The sequence below is a fragment of the Maniola jurtina genome, chromosome 10 (genome assembly GCF_905333055.1).
Source record: "Maniola jurtina chromosome 10, ilManJurt1.1, whole genome shotgun sequence".
Taxonomy (NCBI): Eukaryota; Metazoa; Arthropoda; class Insecta; order Lepidoptera; family Nymphalidae; genus Maniola; species Maniola jurtina.
This window is the reverse complement of record NC_060038.1, coordinates 5,966,689-5,992,145: the sequence shown is the minus strand read 5'-3', so window position 1 is coordinate 5,992,145 and position 25,457 is coordinate 5,966,689. Positions and strand designations below refer to the sequence as shown.

The following is a 25,457-nucleotide window of genomic DNA, read 5'->3' as shown; positions in this document are numbered from 1 at the left end:
CAGAGTACCTACGTTTTATACACAGTGTTGATTGGCTTTGATTTGGCTTGCAGCCAATCGGATCGAATGACAAGCTCTTCCAAGCTTTGGCAAGCATAATATGCTAACCCCCGTCCACACTCTTGCCAGTGCTTGTTATTTGTTGTTTGTCGCAAGCGTCTGTCGGCACCATGAATTTAGGTGCAAGCCAAACGGCAAAATGACAGCTCAGTGTATCACAGACCGCAGTAAACACTAATCTTTGATTGGCCAGCACTAGCCAATACTCTCTCCCTATTGGCTAAACTGAATACTTGCAGTAAAAATGTCATAAATTCAGCCTATCACAACAATTGAGATTTGATGGATTTAAGATTGTAGGAATGATTGATGCAGATTGCAGACGCTATTTTGTAATATCTTCATAAATATAAATACAATTTTGAATAAAACTTTAAAAAAAAATGAACGCCCTATGGAGACGTGGTCACCTACCACATTACCTTTATGGAGTATTATGCAAAGAAATTATTAGACCCGTAACCTCACTTAATATCAGCTGTTTGTGCAATACTTTGGAAGCAAGAACAGATGTAAAAACTTTAAAACCATGGACTTTATCTTATAATGTTATTCGTCATAAATCCAAAAAGGTACGTTATTGCATACTTTCATCTCTCAATAATCCAGTACTTATCTACTCAGAATAATGTTAGACTCTTCACCTTGTGCTCTAAAGTTTAGTCAGTTTTATCTGTTTTTAGTTTTATAGTTTATGTTATATTATCTTTTTTTGGTTTAGCTCAAACACTAATTCAGCAGCTACAGTGTGATGATTGCAAACACGTCTGATTGATACACTCCCATTATTTGCTAAAATTACCTATTTTAGATGGATGCTGCAGGAACCAAATTCAGACAATCACTGCAAATGAGATTGTTACAATGTAACAATTGTCTGCTAATGCCATACAAGCATATTACTCCACATCTTAGACTGCTTAATCATCACTTACCACCAGGTGATATTGCAGTCAAGACTTAACTGGTACCTACTGAATAAATAAATAAATAAAAATACAGAGTAGACATTCTAAATAGTGTCATTCGACTTGGTTTAGAAATTACTGTATTATTTTTAACTTGGAACCATTTTTCCAGCAAAAAGATGAGGATTCAGATGATGAGGATGTTGATATATTTGATGGCGATTCATCCCTGACAAAGGATTCAAAAGTTGTCAAACTCAAAACAACTTCTCTGAGAATGGATGCTATACTTAAATCCACTTTAGGAGTAGCAAGGAAGTATGTTGAATAATTTTTAAAGTTCAAAGTCATGCTCATTTTCAAACATTGGAAGGGATTGTACTTTGGTCTTCTATAACAACCTTATCAGCTGTTCTTAGACTTATATTAGCACAACATAATTTAAAGGTCTAAAACTTGTTTGGATTTCTGAACAGATTTTCCTAGTATGCCTCAGTAGTGCTAAAGTGCTTTCTCAGGCATTAATATTGTACACCTTTTTCATTGTTCCCTATATTTGATTGTTTTATACAGACAAGGATAAGACGCCTTATGTATAAAACTTTTTTGCTTAGCAAGGAAGGTTTTTTTTCATCACACTAATATTATAAAGGCGAAAATTTGTATGTGTGTGTATGTTTGTTACTCCTTCACGCAAAAACTGCTGGATGGATTTGGGTGAAATTCGAAATGGAGATAGATAATATCCTGGATTAGCACATAGGCTACTTTTATCCCAGAAAACCAAAGAGTATCCACAGGATTTCAAAAAACCCTAAATCCACGCGGACGAAGTCGCGGGCGTCAGCTAGATAATAATAAATATTTAAATTACATTCATCATCATCATCATCAACCAATAGATGACCAGTAGACAGGTCACTTTAAGGACTTCCACACATTCCACATCACATAATGGAAAACTTGTATCAATTCAATCATGAAATCCTTTTCTTTTTTCAGCAAAATAGAAAAATTATTTTATGAGAGCAAAATAAGAGTAAATGGTAAAAAGATTTTGAAGAAAAGTATCCCTGTACGGGTAGATTATGAAATAGATGTCATAAAAAGTGTCAGCCCCAAAAATCCAGATCATTTATATGTAGCAAGAGTTGAAATACTAAGCATAGCTGCCAAAGAAGATAGCATAGCAATTACAGCAAGAAGATTCAAGAATCTGCTAATAGAGAATTATGAAACAGACCCATATAAACCTTCAACAGCTGATGAAGATAAATGAAAATCAAAAGTAATACATAACAATTTTTATTTTTAACAGTAAGTAGATTAAGCATTAAATATAAACATAAAAGAAAGTTTTACTTGTCTTTTTCTTATATAATCAATACCTTATTAACATGATAATACAAAACTTAAAACAACATGATTTTATATATCAAAATCTATATCACAGTCTGAACTTTCAAACATAGATAATTGTGAACTAGTCACTGATTTTTTAGGATTTTCAAAGGAATTAACATTACTTTTATTTACAGAATTTTCTAAAGCAACTACTGTTGAGTTTATTGTGTCTTTATTAGTTTCAACATTTTCATCATAAAATTTACTCAGATCACGTTTTCCTGCAAATTCAAATTGTTTTAATCTGCTTAGAGAAGTATTTAATATCTTTTTACTGCTTTGATTATCTTCAGCAATTTTTGTATCATTCGAATCAGATTCCATTTGGTTCTCTTTATTTAGTAGAGAATGTTCTATAACTGCCTTCGTAGGTACGTTTTTATCACTATTCTGAGATTCATTGTCACACAATTTGAAATCTATTCCAAGATCTGCAAAAACATCATTAACACTTGGTACTGCATTCAACATTTTATTAACATCACATTCATCGCTATCAGATGATATATCCACTTTGGTTTGCTTTTTTCTCTTAACTCTTTGTTTTTTATTTCCAAACTCACTGGTGTCTATAATTACTTCTTTTCTTTTTCGTTTCGAGTTTTTCTTTTGGACTGCCGGCGGGTTTTTGACAATTTTATTGAGAGTTGCATGTTTCTTTAGAGTAGCTGCTAATTTTTCGTTCATTACTTCCACATTTCCTTCTTGAATATCAATTGGCACTTTGTTATTTGTCTCCTTCGATTTAACTCCATTTTTGTTATTATTAAAGTACGAACTAGTAACAAGAGATGCTGTCAAAGGAATATTGTCATCAGAAACATCATCGTATTTAGTGAATAGCTTATAATTTCCTCTTTCTATATCATTTTCTAGTGTTCTGTGGTCTATTTGCAGTAATTTTCCATAGTAAAATAGTTCTTCTTTCCATATACCTATCAGATTTAGTTTGGTTAGTAACTTTTTTGCTGTGCAGAGGTAGTCGAAGTCTGGGTACTTTAGAAATGTTGAGTGCAAAGCATCTACTGTATCTTCTAAAGTACAATCCTGCATTGACAGATCCACTAGAGATATAGCGAATATGGCATCGATTGGTAATATTGTTGTTCGATACATTAGACGACAATGTGCTTGTGATAATCTGTGAAGAAATACAATTTTCATACTGAAAAAAATACTGAATTTTAACTGCAGTTTTAATTACAGAATTTTAATATTAGAGCAAAAACATTTAAAAAAACGCGAAAGTCATAATCTAATTCATATAGCTGGTATTATTTTGCCCAGCTAAACGTAAAAGTCCTAACTGTCGTTTACTGAACGGCGAATACATCATAGACTAGAGAATATACTTTCTACAAACTACATGAATAGTAAAACTCAAAATACCTAGTCAGATACGATCTTTACGGTTAGCAGAGCAGATTTGTGTTTATAGAAAATACGTCAATTTTATTTGATTCAGCGTCCGACATTGGGTTGATATTACCCACGTATCCACTCGCAAGTTGAATAGATATATTAAAATCTATATCACAGTATAATGGCCAGAAGAACAAAACTTTTACAATTACCTTATCAAACTGTCAAGCATTCTAACGGTAGTTCTCGAAGGGTCTCTGTTTTCAGACTTCCTCTGGGTCATGTAGTAACATTGCAATATAGTGTTGGCTGATTTTGTCATCTGTGTGTGTGTCGGTCCGATCAGACCTATGTACATCTACAAAATAATATCAAATTAATTATTTAAGTTCTATAGGACCAATATGCTGGATCGGTATTGATCGGCATCTTATCGAAAGAGATATCCATTTTGCACAAGTATGTGCGCAAGGAAACAGATGCTCTCTATATTCCCTCACTCTCATAGTCCTATACGACATGATCAGAGAGAGACATAGGTTTTATTCTGGATAATCACTTTCCACAGGGTAAATAGTATAATTACACTGTTTTAAGAGATAAACTGATATCTGGCTTGGTTTTCAACAAATCCATACCTAATATTATAAATGTGAAAGCATCTGTCTGTCTGCTAGCTTTTCACAGTCCATCCGTTTAACCAAACCATTGGTAGAGAAAGCTTGAATGGAAATGTTGGTAGAGATAGCTTGTAGAGGCTACTTTTAGTCCCGAGAACAAAAGCATTCTCACGGCATTTTTAAGAAACTAATTTGACGGAGCCGTGGGTATCATAGAGTTATTATAAAATATTGAATCTCACTTGCAATTTTTCAATGGTCCATTTCGTTTTTAACTCGACATTCTTGTCGTCGCCAAACAAAATGTAGGAAGACACGAGTTTATCCCATGATTTGTTTTTTGAATCCAACAAAATGAATATTAAATCAAACCTGTAAAAATAGATTAGGCATTTAGAAAAAAATTTAAATAGGTAGGCAGTTTCCATATACGAGTAAGGAAACGCCAATCGGAGTAACTGCAATGCGCAAACAGATGTACATCAAATTATACTTTTTAGTAAAAGCATAACATCTTAATTAATGCTTCCTCTGAGTAAAATTTTCAAAATATATTTAACTAACTAATGCCCGCGACTTCGTTCGCGTAGATTTTGGTTTTTGAAAATCGGTGGGAACTCTTTAATTTTCCGTGATAAAAAGTAGCCTATGTCACTCCACTATACCCATGCAAAAAATCAAGTCGATCCATTGCTCCATGACGTGATTGAATGACAAACCAACAAACAAACACTTTCGCATTCATAGTATAAGTAGTGATGTACAGAAATGGTCCAATTACAGTTAAATGCCCATACATAATACAGAATATGATGCATTCATTTTTATTAATTCCTTACAATCAGTCATCTATATGGAACAGGTACGCCCCCAGTACAGTAAAATAAATATAATAATTGTAAGAAATCTTTACCTACTCAACAAGGGTGTTCCCAAGGAGACGTTGACGCTCAAAGGCTGGTCTGTCTGGTAATGGCCCTTGGGATTGCACGCCGCTATCACCGCGCAGCGAGAGTTCAGCTTGCATACTATTCCCGCCTGAAAACCAACGGAATTGACGATGAGAAGACCATTTAAGGGTTCCGTACCAGAAGGATGCTAACTAGACCCTATTTCTAAGTCTCCTCTGTCCGACCGTCAGTGGTGTATACAAGATTTGAAGTCAGGGTAAGCATTATTTAGGTAGGTGGTACCTATTTACTGGCTGGTTAATGAACAGTGAACGTTGAGCTAGTTCTCCTAAGGTAAGCAGTGCTTTTATGCGTCTATGAAATGCATGCCACTGCGCGCCCGTCCGCGTCCGTCCGTCTATCTGTTAGCGGACTGTTTTTCATGGACCGTAATAACTATGGTTGACTTTTGCCGCAAAAACAACAGAAAAGAAAAATTTCAAAATGACTACCATGATATAGGATCAAAAAATGTTATTACTTGTACGATGGTACGGAATCCTTCGAGTGCGAGTCTGACTCGAACTTGATCGGTTTTTATTTTAATACATATAAGTAGGTATGTCGTTATAGATTGCAAAGGAAACGTCTGTCCAAAATTTTAAAGCAGAAGGAGAATTTCAAAGGAGAAGCGCGTAAGTAGTGTACCCTTAAGCTTGAACTATGAATCTAGCTAACGAAAGGTGACTGACTGATCTATCAACGCACAGCTCAAACTACTGGACGAATCGGGCTGAAATTTTGCATATAGATAGCTATTATAAAGTGGAATTCATCCATTAAAAAAGAATTTTTGAAAATTCACTGCTAAGAAGGTAAAATAGCGGAAATTTGTGTAGTCGGCGCGGGCGAAGCTAGTCCATACATAATATTATAAATGCAAAAATGTGTCTACCTGTCTGTCTGTCTGCTACGTTTTCAACCGCTGAACCGATTTTAATGAAATTCGGTATGGACTTGGCATACATCCCGGGGGAAAACATAGGCTACTTTTTATCTCAGAAAATCAAAGAGTTCCTACAGGATTTAAAAAAAATTCATGAAGCGAAGCTTCTAGTTATAAAAATATGTAGTATCTAACCTTAGCAACAGATATAGTTTGTTGCTCCATAGCCTCGTGTATAGCGGTCCGGTCGTGGTCCCTCAGATGCGATATCTCGTCGATGCAGCAAACTCCACCGTCAGACAACACCAGGGCGCCCGCTTCTAGCTGCCATTCGCCATCTTCCTGATTTCAAATTGAAAGTTATTTTTTTTAACCGATAAAATCCAAAAACGCAATAAGTTTGTGCGTTTACTGTTAACACCCAGTACACCATACTTCTCTTTTAGGGCATTTCCCTCACCCATTCCAACAACATTGGGATTCTGGTTAGATGGGAGCGATTTTCCCAATAACTAAACAATTATGAATTACTGAGAGTTATTTGACTCCAAAAACCTATATATTCTTAGCCCTCGCCTTTAGCAGCTGCGACTTGTTGGTACCTATGTACCTATATACCTATTATGATTACAATAACTTACTCTAAGAGCTGCGCACGTGAGGCCGGCCCTCGTGCTGCCGGCGCCGGAAGTGAACACCGAGCGCGGCGTCAGCTCTGCGCTCGCCTTTAGCAGCTGCGACTTGCCGGTACCTATGTATAGGAAGAGGGGATTATAATAACTTACTCTAAGAGCTGCGTGTGAGACTCCGAAAAGTTAGAGGTGCGTACCCAGGTTCAAATTCAAATTATTTTTATTCAATTAGACTTTTACAAGTACTTTTGAACCATCAAAAGCATCTACCACTTGTTCGGAATGCCTTTCCTACCGAGAAGAACCAGCAAGAAACTCGGCGGTTGCTCTTTTCAAAGATTTGATATACAATATTATGCCATGTATAAAAGTAATTGAAGTCCCGCGCATTGCTGGAGTGAGCTGCAGGTCAAATCCACGCTCTTTTACCATTTACATAATCTTCGATTGTTTAATCAGGATTGTTCAATCTTTTCTCAGGAGCATAGTTTTAATAGATTTTTAAACTTGTGTAAAGGCATTCAAACCCCAGACCCTCAACTAGGAGGCTTCCGACAGTGCCACCACCACATTCATACCTGGGTCACCGACTAGCAATAGATGGCACTGTCCCCTGACATGTGGCACATGCTTGTCGTCATTCGTCGTGTTCTGTTCCTTTTCCGCGATGTGGTTGGACCCCGTTATGACTGTGAGCAACACTGCTAGCTTCACTAAATATAGCCCGTACACCTGAAATGAAAATCACTAATCAGAATTATTATAAACTAGTCCGCGACTTTGTTGTGGATTGAGCTTTATAAAAATCCTGCGCGTTATCTTTGATTTTCCGTGATACAAAGTAGCCTACGTCACTGTCAAAGTGTTTAATGATATCTATGTAGAAATCACATCGATCTGTAGCTCCGACAAACAACCTTTTTATTTTGGCTAGTTATGCGAAAGTGTGTGTATCTCTCTGTTTTCTTTTCATGGTCCAATCATCCGTTTACCTAATTTTGACGCTATTTGGTACAAAACATTTTATTTTCACTGTCAGGTGCCAGAATTCAGGCTGTCATTTGGGTACCCAAAATGCGCTAACAAGTAATTTACAATATAATTTTAATTTATCCAAACATACCTGCGGACACACAGAAGCTAAGATCTGATCTCTCCCTTTCAACGGACACTGTTGATACTTGGCCCAGAAATCGTCAAAGCAATCCTTAACATCTGGAGCCATGGCGATCACTTCGGATCTCTGAGCATTGATCACTTCTATATAGTTAGCTTGTAATACCAATTCCACTTCTGACTTCTTGGCCTGGACTGAAGGGCGCCAGCGACGTCTCACTGTTCCACTGAAAACACGATAATCCAAAATCAAAACAAAGACAAAAGGGTATATGTAGAAAATCAGAATTTACTTAATTATCTTTGTCAGTTATTTGCATCCAGTGCATACTTTACCAAATACTGTACCCACGTAATGGAAAAATGAAGCCTAAAAACATTGAATATGATCAATAAATTATCACATCATCGTCATCAATCTTGTACACGCCAGGGTCATAATAATTTTTATTCAAGTTGACTTTTACGAGTGCTTTTGAATCGTCAAAATAATTTACCACTGCTTCGGAATGCCGTTCCTACCGAGAAGAACCAGCAAGAAACTCGGCGGTTGCTCTTTTCAACTGTTCAATTTACTATATGCCATACTATACAAGCAATTGCAGCCCCGCGCATTGCTGGAGCGAATCAAATCCATGCTTTTTTATCATTTAAATCTTCGATTGTATAATAATATGCTTTTTGTGGGAGCATAGGTAGGTACTTTTAATAGATTTTTAAAACTTTTGTAAAGGCAAGTCTAAAATTGACTGAGGGATTTTATTATAAAATATTACACTCATTCCAACAAATGACTTTGCCACTTTCGTGAGGTGGAGCGTAGGAGTTGCGAGCTTATTACGGTTTCTAGTTTCTGAATCCAGCAACTCCATGTAACTCATTTGATTTTGTCTGTCTCCCTAGTGGATAGTCTTTCTACGCTTCACTTTCAGGTGTGATGTTGTCATTCTAGCACCTTGGACTCCAACGCCTATCGGTTTTCCGAACTATGTGCTCTGCCCATTACTACTTCAAACTTCGCAACCCGATAAGGCTACTCTGATTCTCTTACGGATCTCCTCATTTCTAATTGGATCACATAGAGCTGAAACTCCAAGCAACTCTACATCGCCTGCTGAGTTTAAACATACATTATACTTTATACTCATACCATATTATAACATCATCGCCAGGCTTACAGGTGTCAACCAGATCATCCTCCAGCACCACCCACATGGAGCCAGGTATTGTGCCAATACTGAGTTTATTCACTTGCTCCTAAAAGAATATATTATTAACTAGCCGATGCCCGCGACTTCGCCCGCGTGGATTTAGGTTTTTCAAAATCCCTTGGGAACTCTTTGATTTTCCGGGATAAATAGTAACCTATGTGCTAATCCAGGATATTATCTATCTCTATTCCAAATTTCAGCCAAATCCGTCCAGTAGTTTTTGCGTGAAGGAGTAACAAACATATATACACACACACACACACACACATACAAACTTTCGCCTTTATAATATTAGTGTGATTCCGTACCTCAAAAGGAAAAATGGAACTTTTATAAGATCACTTTGTTATCTGTCTGTCTGTCTGCCTGTCCGTCCGTCCGTCCGTCTTGTCTGTCAAGAAAACCTATAGGGTACTTCCCGTTGACCTAAAATCAAATATGTTTCAATTTTCAAAGTAAGATAACTGCACCAAGTGGGATATCATATGAAAGGGATTTACCTGTACATTCTAAAACAGATTTTTATTTATTTTTATTATGCATAAAAGTATTTGACTTATCGTGCAATATGTGGAAAAAAATACCCGACTACGGAACCCTCGGTGCGCGAGTCAGACTCGCACTTGGCACTTTATTTAAAAATATTGATTAATATAAGTAATTTTCAAAATAATGATGTAATACCAAACATTGATTTACTTTGTTGAAACATCGTCCATCTCTTGAGTATGTCCCGCCTATAAATGTTCATTGTGAACCTATATGACCACATCTTTTCCACACTTGTTAGGGCAGTTGCATCTTATGCCGCATGGTTAATGAGCAATTTGGTACTTATATAGCAGTCAAAAAACATCAGTTAGTACTAAACTAAACTGTAAACTTACTTGTATTTTGATTTCTTGGTAATCCTTACAATGTTCTCTTGACACCAGGTTTATCTGTGTAAATGTAGAACACTTGCACCTTATATTGGAGTTCCAACATTTTGTTGGTGCCTTTAAAATGTATCGGTTCTCAAAATCTGCTTCTATAGTGTTCTCAAATTTGCACTTCATGCATATGTATTTCCTTTGATACTCTAACATCTTTGCCTGCGTTACTCGTACAATGGTACCTTAAAAAAAATATTGTTAACAGTGGAGTAGCTGGGCAGGTTTTTTGATCTTGGATCTGAACAGCGGCAAACTAATGTTTTTTTTTATTGCTTGATAGGTTTGCGCTTGAAGACAATCATGCTTAATAGGGGTCGCTCCAGTGCAAAATGTCGAAAAAAATCCCCGCATACGGAACCCTTGGTGCGCGAGTATGACTCGCACTTGACTGGTGTTTTCTTTTTGAGGTACTGAACCCGTTAAAATTAAATCTGTTTACGAAAAAATAATTAGTTTACCAAATTACATATAGATGGTGCTGTCTATCATTATCTTGTAGTGTTGTAGATAAAAGTGTTAGACATCTTGTACTATGGGACAGAGCCCTTCATGTGGGTTGACCGGTTGTTTTTGTTGCTGTGCCTTATCATGCAACCATTTTGTTCACTATGAATAGATTGGTTGAAGGACAAATTGGTATTCGACTGGATGCAACTTCCCCAGCGGGAAAACTGCATGTGTCTAAGCTAAATATCCAGTCTATGTTTTCTCTTTAGTCGATGAATTGCCTACAGCAAATCTTGTTTTGCAGTTTCAACTAGGTAAGTATAGCTTTAAATTTCTTCCTTTAGTGTGTTGATATTTAGGCAGGTACTGCTCATGGGTTTCTTGATTGATGATTCTTAATTTTTACTAACCATGCTTTAGAAGTAGTTGTCAAGCTTTGCCTGTAGTATAACATTTAGACAAGCCAATGCCACCATGAGAGATTACACTAACTAAGATTTAGCTTAAACAATTAATTTAAAAAATAAGTAGATACCTGTAACTTTTAAAAAGCATCCGAGATCAATATTTTTGGGGAATACAGTCCTATGCAACTCCGGGCAAACAGGAAGACCAAAGAATCTAGCATGTACATTCCTTTTCAAGTATTTAAAGCTTAGTTTATCTATCATTGGCTTATATTCATCTTTCTCTAGAATATTCTGTTGAGCTTTTATAATTTCCTCATTACATGATTTTAGAGTGGAAACAGGACTGCATAAAACTTTGTCACCAACATCTGGGTATGCTTCAAATAGTTTCAGAAAACTGAAATAAAGTTGAATAATATTTTAATCATCAATCTAGAGGAGTTTACGGGTAGCTAATTTTACTACTTTCTCAAAAATATTTTATATTTTGAACTTACCTACTGGTACGTAAATATTATCTATAGAATAAAACATCTATACTAAAATGATAAATTTGAAAGTGTGCCTGTCTACTAATTTTCATGGACCATCTGTTTAACAGATTTTGGAGAAATTTTGTGTAGGGACAGCTGGCATCCAGGGGATTGACATGCCTACTTTTTGGCTGGGACAATCAGTTTGTGTGTTGTTGTATTAGAAAAACTTAAATCCACATAGAAGTGGTTAGCATCAAGTACTGAGCACTCGAGCACTCCAATAAAATTAGGCACTACTTTTTTGTATAGAAAAACTTAAATCCACTCAGAAGTTGCGAACATCATCAAGTTCAGAGATCCTTAGGTAGTTTGCATCTCATTAAGCAGTACTGCTTAGTTTTATTGTTACTGATTTTAAGTCTTACAAAACAAATTGCTTCAGGACTTATATTTTAAATAGGTAGGTACCTTCCTATTATAGAACTTACTAATTAAGGATAAACAAAAGAACTTACTCAATTTTGATGCTGTAGTATCCCAGAACATCATGTTCCGATAAAATATTCAAACAATCTTGTAAATGAAACTTTGTAACATATTCTAGTATCATTGTTTATAATAAATATAGATCCACTGTTGCCTGTTGATGATATTGTAAAAACAACAATGTAGTCCTACAGAAAATAGTAATGTTCTAATATTATAATTGTTGCTTATTATTATCCTCTCCTACAAACCAAATAAGTATATTTATTTACTTTACTTACTAGGGGCGTATAAACGGGCTATATTTTACGCCAAGCAAAGAGATTAATAAACAATCTATATTCTATACTATACTTTTAGGTTATAATAAAAAAACTGAAAATATTAAATAGCCGCCAAAATATAAGATCACTTGTCACTGTTGCCAACTGCAAACTAGGTACTTTTTTTCTCTCTCTCATCTGGCTTTACACTGATTAGCCAATGTCAAGTTTGTAGTTATTTACAAGTTAGGGAAACTATATGTGTAAGTATGGACTTCGTCTGTACCGGCGCCCGCTAACATACGTGCGGCGCCCCTCTAGAGCGCTTCCCAATCAGTTCCACCCACAGGTTCCACCACCAAAAAACACCTGCAAAACATAAAAACCGGCCACATCTAACAAAAAAACACTCCAAAAAGGCACCGCACGTGCGCCATCAAACGCCAACACAGACGAAGTCCGATTACATAGGTACTCTTTGGTCATTGTTTTGTTGCAAATTACGTAGTACTGTACTCTTTCTCTGTGCTCTTTCTCTTTCTTTGCCAACTTCAGCTGTCACGATTGCGAAATCTTTTGGTTGATGCATTGATGCTAGCTCACTATTGGCCACAATGCATTGTTGCATTACGAATTTAGCCAAACACAACAATTGCGATTGTGATAATGATTGATGCAGGTTTTACGGAATCGAGTTGGAATCGAGCTACTGCTTTCCCAAAAATGCTGAGCCGAATCACGACAATAATAATAATTATTACCCTACAACCAACCAACACGCTACCAACTTGCTTCCAACATGCAACTAACCAACCCCTAGCCAACCCAACTAATATTTTTTGCATAGAAAAATCGTGCTTTTTACCCGACTACGGCAAAGCCGAAAGGAAGGGTTATGATTTTAGCAGTCTATGTATTTTAAATTGTATTCACTAAGATGCCACTAGCGGTAAAATAACCATTATACTTTATTTTGCCGATAGCGGTTTGTCGTTAGCTTTGTAGTTGAAGAACACAGAACTGTAATCCGGTTGTTGACCAACGACGTGATATCACGGATCACGAGCCCACGTTTGTGGCAAAACCTATTCATACGGTGGCAAACAACAAACGACAAGCACTGGCAAGCGTGTGCCAATCATTGGTCCATGGCCATGGGTGTTTGCAATCCTTTGTCAAACCCGCTGCAAACTTAGCGGTAAACTTGACCGTGTATTTCAAGTGTATTTGCTTGTATGAACAAAGGTAGGACATGAATTACTATGGCCAAAAATATTTTAATGAACATTCACTTGAGTAAACGTTTGTATAGTTTGTACATGAACTGTGAACATTTACTCTTATTCTTATTCAGTCGCATGAACTACCTACATATTTTATTCGATTTATTAGTGAAATCAACTAACACACTTTCTCTTTGAAATGCTATTGAATCGTCTGTTAAAGGTTTGATATCATTAGCGAAAATTACATTTATACCTACCGCTCAAAGACCCTCTATAACTCGTGTATGCCTCGTTAGTCGTTACGTTTACTCGTCGAAAAAATAATAATTATTGTTATCAATCAAATTTAAGTATGCCGCCAAAAATGCCGCAGTGACGGCAATGATTGCAGTGTTGACAATTTTTTTTTATTGTCAATAATTTTGTCTGATGGTCATCTGTGATGGTCATGGCGTTGTAAAAGGAATATTATACCCAGTAAATACGGTGCGATTGAGGAATATATGGGAATATATTATTCTAAAAAAAGTTTGTGATTAATTTCAAAATTCGGTCACTTCCGTCGCTTCGCGAAAGGGCTTACGGGGCGGGCGGAAGAAAGCAATGGCGGAAAACAGAAGTTCGGACAACGTCGTTATGCCGGACATTACCGAAGTAGCCGAACCCGATTCACTGTCGAATGCGGCCGAGCATGATGCCGACGACGATTGCTCTGATGGCGCTACGGTTTTGTCGACAGCAATCAAGGCGTCCCGGCGGACGAGCGACTCGAATGGTGTCGTCACGGTGCCCGTCTCGCTGCCGGTCGGCACGCTCATCACGGGCACTACGTTTAATGTTATAACATCGGATCAGCTGCAGCACTTCAAGCCTATGATATGTGTAGATAACGGCTTCATCTCGGGTGGCTCGGTGCCGGAGGACATAAAGCCGACGCACATAGTGATACAAAATACCCCGTCCCCGCCGACGGCTCGCGAGCAGAAAGATCATGACACACAAACAAATCCATCAATCTCCAGCAAATCAATGAGTAATCGATCATGGGTCGAAACCGCGTATATGCCCATTATACCTGTGAGGTGTAAGAATACTTCAGCAGAGCTTCATAAGCAGAGGTTAGGATCTGGAGGTCGAGGAAGATGCATAAAGTATGGAATGGAATGGTATACTCCAAGTGAATTTGAAGCACTGTGTGGTAGAGCATCAAGTAAGGATTGGAAGCGCTCAATAAGATTTGGCGGGCGAAGTCTACAGGCATTGATTGATGAGGGTATACTGACTCCACATGCGACCAGTTGTACATGTGGAGCATGCTGTGATGATCAATCTGGTACCTAGCTCCATTTTTTATTTATTTATTTGATGAGCATCACTGGAAACAAAATGTTTTTTTCTTCATTAAATTCATATTAGTTATTGCATTGTCCTTGATAATTATGGCAAAGGTATGTTTTCTGAGCTTAACTACCTATATCAAGGACAATAATATCAATAAGCAACAGATATTACTGTTAATATTTTGTTCTAGTTTGAAATTACATTGTTAGATTTTGATTTATTTGAACACAGCACCTCAGCAGCATGCATAGAATACATCCAGCCAGTTCTGACATACATTTTACATAATACTTACATTATATTTACTTAACTACATTGGAAAAGTTTACCTTATGATGTTAAATCTAATCTTTTAACTATAAGCTTGTGCTTGTCTGCAATCACACTAAGTAGTAAGTGATAATGTAGCCTCTGTATAGTGTAGGTGGAACTCCTCCCTAGAAGGTAGCCTATTTACTATATTAATCACAATCTACTTATATGAGATCACTTTATAGAACCAGTTCCAGTAGGATTCAAATTTATTAGCAGCTGACTAGTTTAGTTACAAGTTGCATTACAATGATATGTTTTAGGGCACTGACTATTTTCCATCGCGGCTGTCATGTCATTGTTGATGCTTGCAATGCTAATTAATGAATCTATTTGAATCAACATGTTGCTATGCCCTGAAACTTTGTTGATAGGTACTATATCTATCTAAAAAAATATAAATCTGTATTTTAGAATAATTATGATAAAGTTAAAATTACTTACAGCTATGGGGCCAATAAGATTATTCACTCCATATAAACGAAAGAGAAAAAATCAAGAAGGTAATGTAAACATAATACATAAGTCATATGGTAATAAAAGGGAGCATGCAGATTATTTTAACATTTCTTGAATAATTTATTAGGACTAGAAGAAAAGAAAATAAAAGTAAAACGTGAAAGTACTCTCATTGCAGCTGATGTTGACAATATTCACCAGACAAGCAATAACAGTCATTCCAAAGAAGATTGGCAGACAATCGCAGAAGGACTCGACTCAAATACAGACTACCAGCTGTTGGGGAGTCCAGAAATGAGTACATCAGGTGACAAAATATCATTTCCTCTAAAGATAAGCTAAGAATTCAAATTATTTACATACCTATAAAAGTTTTTTTGACAAGACTAGAGTTGGGGTTCTCAGATTTCTTTCTGGGTCACATTTACATTATGCATTAATAGATGACAGACAAACAACCATAATCACATTTATATACAGATATTTATACCTGAAGACATTTTTCATCCTGAATTTCATACATTTTCTGAAGGTTTTAGGTATTCTATAGAATGGCAAGATATTTTATATGATACCTACCAGACTATACAGATTGAAAAATATAAAAATGTCTTTATTTATTATGATAGGGCTATATCAAAATGTGCAATGAATAATGAATAATGTGCAAATTATTATATTTTATGCTTTTGATTGTATTGATCTGATCCACCCAGCAAAATTCTTTTTATTTTACATGGCTATATATTAATTTTTTAGCAAAAAAAATGCATGATCACTATCTTCCAACTTGACCAACAACCAACCAACCAACCAACCAGCCAACCAACCAACCAGCCAACCAACCAACGAACTTTCCAGTGAAATTGTGACTACTTAAATGAGAATTTTATATTCTTTGAAATACCATAGGTATCATCAAATTGTTATAACATTGTTATCATTTTAGGTCTTTCAGACATGAACAAAGTATTAAAGAGGTTGGAAGATATCGGCCAGAGTCTCATGCAGCTTTCCAGTGAATTAAAACAGTGTGTTGAAGATGTAAGAATTGTGAGTGCGAGGCAATTGGATAGACTCGAACAGGAGCGCGCATCCGCAATACTCGCGAGTGTGGACGCTTCAGTAGATGCCGAACAGGTCTCACTACATAGTGTAGACGAATCAGTCCCCAAAAAGGTAGGTACCATATCACATCACTATTACATTAAATATGGCATCATTATTTTACAATTTGACACTAGCCCCTGTCAAAATGCCTTGTTTAATCAAAAGGTTCTAGTAACCATATAGTAGCACAGATAAAATAAAAATATTTTTTATTCTAATGAACTTTCACAAGAACTTTTGAATCATCAAATGCATCTGCCACTTGTTCTGAATGCCCTTCCTACCGAGAAGAATCAGCAAGAAACTCGGTGGTTGCTCTTTTCAAAGATTCGATTTACGATAATATTAATGTTATGCCATGTCATTCTTTGAATTTACAGGATAAAAGTAATCTCTGTACCAAATAATATTATGTACCTAGATGCTGCCCGCTACTACATCCACTTTAATTAAGGATTTTAAAAATCCTGTGGGAACTCTGCTTTTCAGAGAAAAAGTAGCCTATGTCCATTCCTCGTAAAAATCAGTTAAAAGGATGGGCTGCCAAAAGCTAGCACACAGACAGACAGACAGAACTTGTATTTATGGATATGTTGTATATATATTAAGTAGAAGTATGGATTTCGTCCATAAGTTCAATAAAAACTGATATACTCCTGTCAAGTTAGCTGGCTGCTATCTTAGACTGCATCTAGTTGATATTTATTTATTTATGTTGATTTAATTTTTTAAATAAAATTTCAGTGTGCAAATTGCAATCGTGAAGCATCAGCTGAATGCTCCCTCTGCCGGAGAACGCCATATTGTTCGACATATTGCCAGAAAAAGGACTGGGCATCCCATCAAATTGAATGCCTACGGACTGTTCCAACAATCCATGCAGATAGTCAACAACATCAGTCTATAATGCTTATTGTTGAAAGTCAACATCAATAGTGTACAAAACTTGATTTTAAATAAAAAATCCTAGTGTAAAGCGGGATTTACATTACAATGAAATTAATATCGTGAAACTAATTTCGTGATGTAAATTCCGCTTTAACTAACGTGCGTTCATATAATCAATATTTCCTTAGGTAAACAAATCAAGGCATTAAACTCCGAGAAGCGCGTAATTTATGAGCTTTACTTGGCATTTAGACGTTCCGAAATTGGTTGTTCACTTTTCTCGCAACAAACTTAAAGCTAGAGACTGATTTGTGACATTAGTTTGTAATGTATCATTGTATGCTCCACTCAACTGTTGGTTTTTTCGCGAATTCGCTTTGAGTGTTACGCTACAAGTCAGTGAAAGAGCCAAGAGCTCGAGTGATTACAAACACGCTGCAAGTTAGTCTGTGTCGCCATATTGTAAACAAGATCGCCACGAATGGTACATTACAAACGGTACAAGGGACTTCGTCTGTCGCGTGCTGTGCTTGTTTGGAGTGTTTTTTTTGTTAAGAGTGGCTGGTTTTTGTGTTAGTTGGTGTTTTTTGGTGGTGGAACTGACTGGGAAGCGCTCTAAAGGGGCGCCGCGCGTATGTCGGCGGGCGCCGGCGCACTGCGCAGACGGAGTCCATACTTGTATAAATTCAATAACTTGAAAATATCACAAACTTGACATTGGCTAATCAGAGTAAAGCCAGATTTAAAGGAAAAAAAAAAAAACGGTACAAGTCAGTCTCCAGCTTAAAACTTTGAACCAATTGACCAAAATGCTATCTGAATAAAAATTCAACATGTCACCTGTATGATTCTTTAGTCTTAAATGTATTTTAGATTTTATCGGGTATTTATTGAAAAAGTTTGTGTGCACTTAACAATACATGGGGTTGTTAAATAATTTTTATTTTATTAGCTGGTAACACTTATACTAATCTTTTTTTAATCATAAGTACATCGATTTCGTTTAAACGCAGAATGCCAAAAGATGTAAAACGGCATTTTTGAATTTTGGCCTTTTGCGTTTTTGGCGTTGCGCGTCTAAGATGGTCGATCTCATAAAAAAAATTGTAGAAACGCTGTTATAAAACTGTTACTATTATTAAGTATTGTTATAAATAATTTTTATAAGTTGTATAGGTACAATAAATATTATTTTACTTTTTACCTGATATTAAACTAGGTACTATTGAAGTCATTAGTATTATGAGAAATTTAAGTTAAAAAAAATTTAAATCGAAAATAAAGATTATGAATGAAACGGAACCTTTTTTCTAAAGTGAAAATAAACATGGTTGATTTCAAAATTAATTGTTTTTTGTTTTGCTATCTCGGTGATGGATATACCAACTTACACCAGAATTCAGTCACGACAGGGGCTTCTTTAGAGGACGAGTCAAAAGACATTGAGTAATACACAATAAGTGTAATAAGTGTACACTTCTGAACTACAAATAATAACAATTTCAAAAATAAAAACACCGGCCAAGTTGCGGGTCAGGCTCGCGCACCGAAGGTTCCGTACTCTGGTAATTTTTCCGCCTTTTTTGATGACAAATCAAAATCTTTTATGCATAAAAATAAATAAAAATCTGTATTAGAAAGTACAGGTAAAGCCCTTTCATGTGATACCCCACTTGGTATAGTTATCTTTGAAATTTCATCTTAATTTTTTTTAATGATGTAACCACAAATTCACGGTTTTCGGATTTTTTCCTTCACTTGTGCTATAAGGCCTACCTACCTGCCTGACTAGATCAACAGGAAGTACCCTATAGGTTTTCTTGACAGACACGACAGACGGATAGAAAACGAAGTAATCCTATAAGGATGAGATTTGAGGTGCGGAACCCTTCGTGTACGAGTCCAACTCGCACTTGACCGATTTTTATTTCCAATACGCTCGGTGATGCTGCCTATTGGCACAAAAAATAACTCGTTTTGCTTGTGACTGGTTGGCACATCTAACAGCCAAAGTGTACAAGTATGTATAAGTCTATTTCAGTGAGATTCTGCTTAAAAAAAGCGATATCATTTCCTGGCTAAAATCTAGGGCTCACAATTGACTAAAACTAAACAAGTATTTTAATGAAATTACTTTAATTCATCTAGCTGTACTATACTCCACACATCTAGATGGATCGGTAGGGAAATACTCTTGGCATTTAGTCATTAGTCTCTTCAGAGCCTGTATGTATTTCCTCTGGGTCTCGTCGTTCATGACGTGCGCGACGTTTTTGGAGAAGATCTTCTCTCGTCCGGTACGCGCGTGGATGCCCACCATGGTCACACCAATGGGCCATGGGGCATTGCCAATCGCCATCTGCAGATATGCATCGCTTGCCTGTAGACATATTGGAAAGTGTTAGAACCACATATAGTAGAATAAGTTTTATTTTTTTAATATTTATAGATTAGCCGCTAACGCTTGGCTGCAATCAGACCTGCTGGCAAGTGACTATGCCGTCTAAGATTGAGCGCGCTTGCCTAGAAGGTAAAGTTATCTTCTGACGTAAATTAGAACTTATTTAAGCTTCATCTATTCATCATCAATCAAATTTTTGAAATCAGTGAGAGGGTGAAATTTCCAAAAATCGTGAAACATGTATTTCTGAATTTTTAACCAACAAATTTTCATGGATTTATATCCATTAAAATTCTTAGGTTCAGCTAGGATCCATTATTCATTGATAAGTCAGCCAGGACAAGTCTTTTTTCACATGTTTTTATCATGTATATAATGCGTTCTGTCTGTTGAGTAAGACAGAAGATACAAAACTTACGAGAGTAAAAGAGATAGCGCTTTACAAAATGGCACACAAATGTGACTAGTTTTAAGTCTTGATTTTAGACGCGTATATAACGTATCTACTTCTTTTTATGTATAGATTTATACTTTTTAATACCATTATATAATTCCTTTCCAATAAATGCTTAGTGATTTCCATGAGGCTGTCGCAAATGTCCTCCGGGAGAGTTTTCTTCTTGAGCTTCCTCATTAAGGGCTTGAGGTATACTTGTGTTTGTGTGTATGTCGCCCGCGTCATCTTGTGTTTGATTGCTGTTTTTTCGGCCGCTGTACCCGAGTTTAACTGTTGACCCCACAGTTTCAGAAGGAACTGGAAAATAAAAATATAACAATCTAAGGTAGCTTTCCATTGTCAGAAATATTGGTAGTCATTTCAAAAATTGTCTAAAAACCTAATGAAGATTTTAAAATATCCTATTTAAGAAGGTATCATTCCAGTATAATTTCTAAGATTTAAAGTTTGGTCAGTATCACATACTTATTAATGTATTTTTAATATCTAAAAAATAAAATATTTTAAGTAGTATTTATTGAAAAAATACCTGTAGCAAGATCATTATAACATTCATGTCATGATTTCTGTCTCCTTGGCCCATTGTTTTTGCCATTTCTTGTATGAACTCGTATGTGACTGAATCTTCTAAATCATCTTCATTTTGTGGTTTTTCACTTTCATTCTAAAACAAAAATTAAAAAATAATACTCTGCAAAGCTCCTCCTCTTTAGTTTTACCTTTTTTGCCAAAAACAATTATTAAAAAATATATTTGAAATAAATTGTTATTAATCTTGTGATTTCTAATGAACTTATAGTTTTTGTTCGGCAACTTTGCATCAATTTGGATTCTAACTATCCAGTTTACAACTAAAACCATTTATTTTCCAGAATTAACAATGTCCTAGTTCCTACTGTGTATGGAAAAGTATAATACACAAAATTTCTCTTATTTAATACTATTTATTAGTGTGAATTGCTGCCTTATTAAGTTTATTCTCTGAGTTTATCTCTCTGTAAATTGTACAAATTATAATGTAAATCCTTAGAAAATTATACATACCTGTGTTCCCAGTGCCAATATTTCATTGAGATAAGCCTGATCCACTTTATCCATAGCTTCTTGAAAGTCATTTCTTAAACCCTGAAATAAAAATTATACCAATTATACCTAAAACATGTTTTTTTTGACTAACATCTTCATCATCATACTGTACAGAACTTATATTTTTGTGGATGTTTATAGATATGTAAACATGTATACAAAACTATTCCATTTAACTTACTCTATTTGCTTCTGGTTCCTGTATTTCTATCCTTCGTAACCTTTTAAAAGCCTGTAATTCACTTTCACCAAACAATATAATGGGATGTGCCCTTTCTCTCAACCTTTTGATAACTTCAGCTCTTGGCAAGGCCACACTTTCAGTTTGTTCATTTTCAGTCTCTTGCTTTTTAGCTGCAATTTTTACACAATGATGTTTATTGTTTAGTAAAAAAGATTTATTTAATAACATTTTGACTTTATATTACATAATAGAGAAGTTAAATTACTTTTCAATAATATAGATATATGTTCCACTTGTATTACTGCGAATTTTCAGGTTATCAAAATGAAAGCAGTAATTTTTCATAGAAACTTTAAGGTATGATTTTTTTGCCACCAAAACACAGCACAGTGTACTGCCATTGGCGCAATTAAAGTGCCATAAGTGACTTTGTCATATTAGTTTACAAATTGCGAAAAACCAAATTAAATTTGAATCTCAAACCTTTTTCTATGTCTTCTATTTGATTATTGTCTTCAGCCAATTTGTCTAGTTGTTTTTGTGGTCCATATTTTTGATAGTATTCCTCTTTTTCCTTTGCTAGCAGTTCACCTCTCTTAAAATACTTCTTTGAAGAACTCTGTAATCAATTAAAATATCTTAATCTACTTATGACTTAACTAGATAATGCCTGCGACTTTGGCCATGTGGATTTAGATTGCCAAAAGCTAGTGGGAACTCTTGATTTTTCGGGATAAAAGGTAGCCTGTCTGTCCCCCGGATGCTAGCTATCTCATCAAATCATGCAAATTTCATCAAAATTGATAAAAAGTTAGTAGACTTATGACATGACATGTCTGCTAGCTTTTCACAACCTATACCTAGCTGAAACTTATATGAGTCATATTTTTTTATACAACAAATAGTAATATAAGTCAATTATCGAAAACAAATTAAATTAATATTCTTTCCTTGTAAAATCTTCCAATAAAATAAAATAAATCAACAGCTAGGAAGTAGGAACAGAAATAGGATGTGAAGTATTTAGTTTGTGACGAATCTGTTGTGACTTGTGTAAATTTATTGTTGTGTGAATTGTGTAACTAGTTAAATCATGTTGATTTATCAAACCAGGACGTTAAACATACCTACCAGGATATTTTTCTCTTCAAGAAGCTTTCGTTTTTTAGCTATTTCTGCTTTTAAAATGTCCATTTTAATACAAGCAAATAATCAACCAATTAATAATCTAAGTACGTTAAGATGTTTATTATTTTGAATAGATAAAAGAACTCTGATATTTTGTTTTATTAATTTCAACGATAGAGCAAAATATAAAATATACTAGCAAAACAATACTCCGTGAAAAATATTTTGAGCACGCACAGATTTGACAATTTTTGCAGCCAATTTGCAGATGTCACCAGTGTCACATGCGTCAACCACAGACAATCCATCTACTGTCATGTCAAAGATGGGTAATTCTACCGAGTGATAAAAATAAAAAAATAAAATTTTATTTTAACAATATCAACTTTTTGTTGGGTTATTATGATAAGTTTTAACGTAATAATCATCTAAAAAATTGAAACAGAGATCAATAACAATAATATTTTGAAATAATCGCATATTTTGGTTTTTTCATATCGACAGGAGTGACATAAATTTCGCCATGAATGACAGGAATTTTCTTAATATTACAAATTTATGTAAGAATGCAAAAAAAATAACCAGGCTTAATTGTTTTTGGTGTCAACAGTCTTAATATGTCAATTTCAGGAAGTGAAATTTAGTTAAAAACTATTTAAAAAAATCAACAAACATGTTCTACAGAAATGACGTACTTAAACATAAGATTCCTGTAGAATAAGATCCTGAAAATAGAATCATTACAAAATATCATTTTCTTCGTCTGGCGAAGCAAAAAAGTTTTTAAAATATGTTTTATGACATTATCGAACGTATCATACTAATTATATTTTATTTTTTGGTTTGCATTTTCCAGTTTGAAAAATATCAGAAGTACCCTCACATTCAAAGATTGATCTGTAAAAAATTTCAACCCTGGACTTGACGTTGTCGCTATTGGGTTCCTGTATATTCCTGTATTATGATTGGTTCTGCAGATACTAGCTGTGAATGGGTTGGTTTCGTTAAATCAGGTCAGTCTTCAGTTTTTATTGGGAGTAAAGTAAACAAGCCTAATTTTGTAATGGGAGCAAATCCGAGCTGTTTTTCAAACCCTGCCAGCTTAATTTTCTTAGCTTAAGAAGCAAATTTTTTAATTTCAGTGTTCAACTATTTTTGTCTGCAAGACTTTGATCTAAGGAAAATCTAGAAAATACTGTAGATATTTGTGAAACTGGACTTGAAGGAGAATTATCTTCTTTTCAATCCTTATACACGCTCTGGCCAACTCTTTCTTATTGTTTTTTTGTGCTCTTGGTGTGTAGTCTTTAATTGATTTTATTTTCCCAGCTTCTTAATAGTTTTTTTTAGTATCTTTCTCTATATTTTCGAAGTGCTCCTTCCGGTACAGCTTTGGTCATTTTTTGTCTCTTCTTCGGTATCCAAGCCTTTCTTTGTTCTTCCTAAACGTTACTCTTTTTCTTTCTCCAATCGCGTTTTGCCTGATATGCCTGAAAAAACTACCAAAAAGAGCCATGCTTATTATTCCTGTAGAAAACAAGTCACTTCTGTCGAAAATAATAATAATAAAGCTAGCAGTATAATATCTAAAACCAGTACATAATAAAAAACAGCATTCTGCATTAGTTAAATTATAATAATTATAAATTTGTATTTGTACACAGAAGATAAAATATATTAGAATAATAAGTAAATTATCATTTCTGTAGAAATATCTCACTTCTGGAGAAAGCTATATCAACAGAAGTGAATTCTACAGAAGTGGCGTTTTAACTTAAAAATATGTTTTCGGTGCAAAACTTTAAGTTATGAAAACAAGATTCACTCGATTATATTAATTAATCAACTTATTAATAAGGCCCTAAGCAAATCATATTTTTAAATTCTTTACTTACTTTTTTTTATTGAGTACAGAAATGAGACTTCAACTTTGACACTGGTGTAGAACGCCTATACAACTTAATGATTCTCTGAAATGCTATCACTTGCAGAAATATGGCCTACACTAGTCATAACAAGGCAAATCATAGAGTTGCTAGAGATATAAACTAATATTCCAACTAGAAAAATAAAAATTTTAGCATTTCGGCAATTTTTTTCTACAGGTGTGATTATTTTTCACGAACATTGTAGAATGATAAATAACTTTTAAAATAATAAGTGAGATTTTTTATTATTTTTATTGGTGCTTTCTTTGTCATATACTTTACACAATAATTAATTTGCCATACATGTTGAGTCTTTCTAAATAATTTTTAGAGACACGTCAATATTATATCCTATGTCGCGAACATTCTACAGGACGTGAGTAATCACGTACTGTACCACTGAAATAAAGTAAAATTTAATATTTAATTATAAAAATAGTTATTTAATATGTTGAAGAAGGTCATAAAATTTAATAATTAGGTTTTAAAATTAGTTCAACGGAGCTACGATATATTTTAAGCGAACACAAATATAGCGTTTCGGTAGAATGACCCAGATATTAAACGCAGAGAACGATTTTGGCGATTCTACATGCTTGCGACTGCCGACAAACAGCAAACACTGGCAAGCGTGTTTGCGTATGCTTGCCAAGACTTTGGAGCGCTTGACGTTCGATCCTGGCTGCAAGGCTGCAAGCCAAACACAGAAATGTCACTGACATCATAGAGTGATGTACCTATCAAACGGTGACAGAGAAATTCCGTCTACGC

General features: G+C 35.1%; 3 protein-coding genes and 1 long non-coding RNA gene across 4 annotated transcripts; 2 read left to right on the top strand and 2 right to left on the bottom strand.

Moving 5' to 3' along the window:
* The first annotated feature begins 343 nt into the window (after window positions 1-343).
* LOC123869148 (mitochondrial transcription rescue factor 1) lies at window positions 344-2,388 on the top strand. The gene is made up of 3 exons (XM_045911908.1): window positions 344-632; window positions 1,141-1,286; window positions 1,971-2,388. Exons 1-3 carry the CDS (start codon window positions 444-446, stop codon window positions 2,245-2,247), a joined length of 612 nt encoding a protein of 203 aa, XP_045767864.1. The 5' UTR covers window positions 344-443; the 3' UTR covers window positions 2,248-2,388.
* LOC123869150 (DNA helicase MCM9) lies at window positions 2,264-23,031 on the bottom strand. Its single transcript, XM_045911911.1, is given in 19 exon segments — window positions 2,264-3,513; window positions 3,947-4,092; window positions 4,597-4,726; window positions 5,268-5,392; window positions 6,386-6,532; window positions 6,832-6,941; window positions 7,401-7,554; window positions 7,946-8,165; window positions 9,089-9,195; window positions 10,037-10,266; window positions 11,067-11,338; window positions 11,933-12,057; window positions 19,637-19,882; window positions 20,445-20,657; window positions 20,890-21,024; window positions 21,405-21,485; window positions 21,628-21,800; window positions 22,114-22,249; window positions 22,762-23,031. Coding segments are annotated over 19 exon segments (3,930 nt in total). The 5' UTR covers window positions 22,825-23,031; the 3' UTR covers window positions 2,264-2,396.
* On the top strand, window positions 13,788-18,106 carry LOC123869143 (deformed epidermal autoregulatory factor 1). Its single transcript, XM_045911899.1, has 5 exons — window positions 13,788-14,725; window positions 15,492-15,548; window positions 15,632-15,811; window positions 16,454-16,683; window positions 17,359-18,106. Exons 1-5 carry the CDS (start codon window positions 13,996-13,998, stop codon window positions 17,548-17,550), a joined length of 1,389 nt encoding a protein of 462 aa, XP_045767855.1. The 5' UTR covers window positions 13,788-13,995; the 3' UTR covers window positions 17,551-18,106.
* Window positions 23,032-24,190: 1,159 nt separating the features above from the next.
* On the bottom strand, window positions 24,191-25,143 carry LOC123869151. Its single transcript, XR_006796819.1, has 2 exons — window positions 24,654-25,143; window positions 24,191-24,257 (listed from the first exon to the last, which is right to left on the bottom strand). It is a non-coding gene; the product is annotated as an uncharacterized LOC123869151 (long non-coding RNA).
* Between the last annotated feature and the right edge of the window lie 314 nt (window positions 25,144-25,457).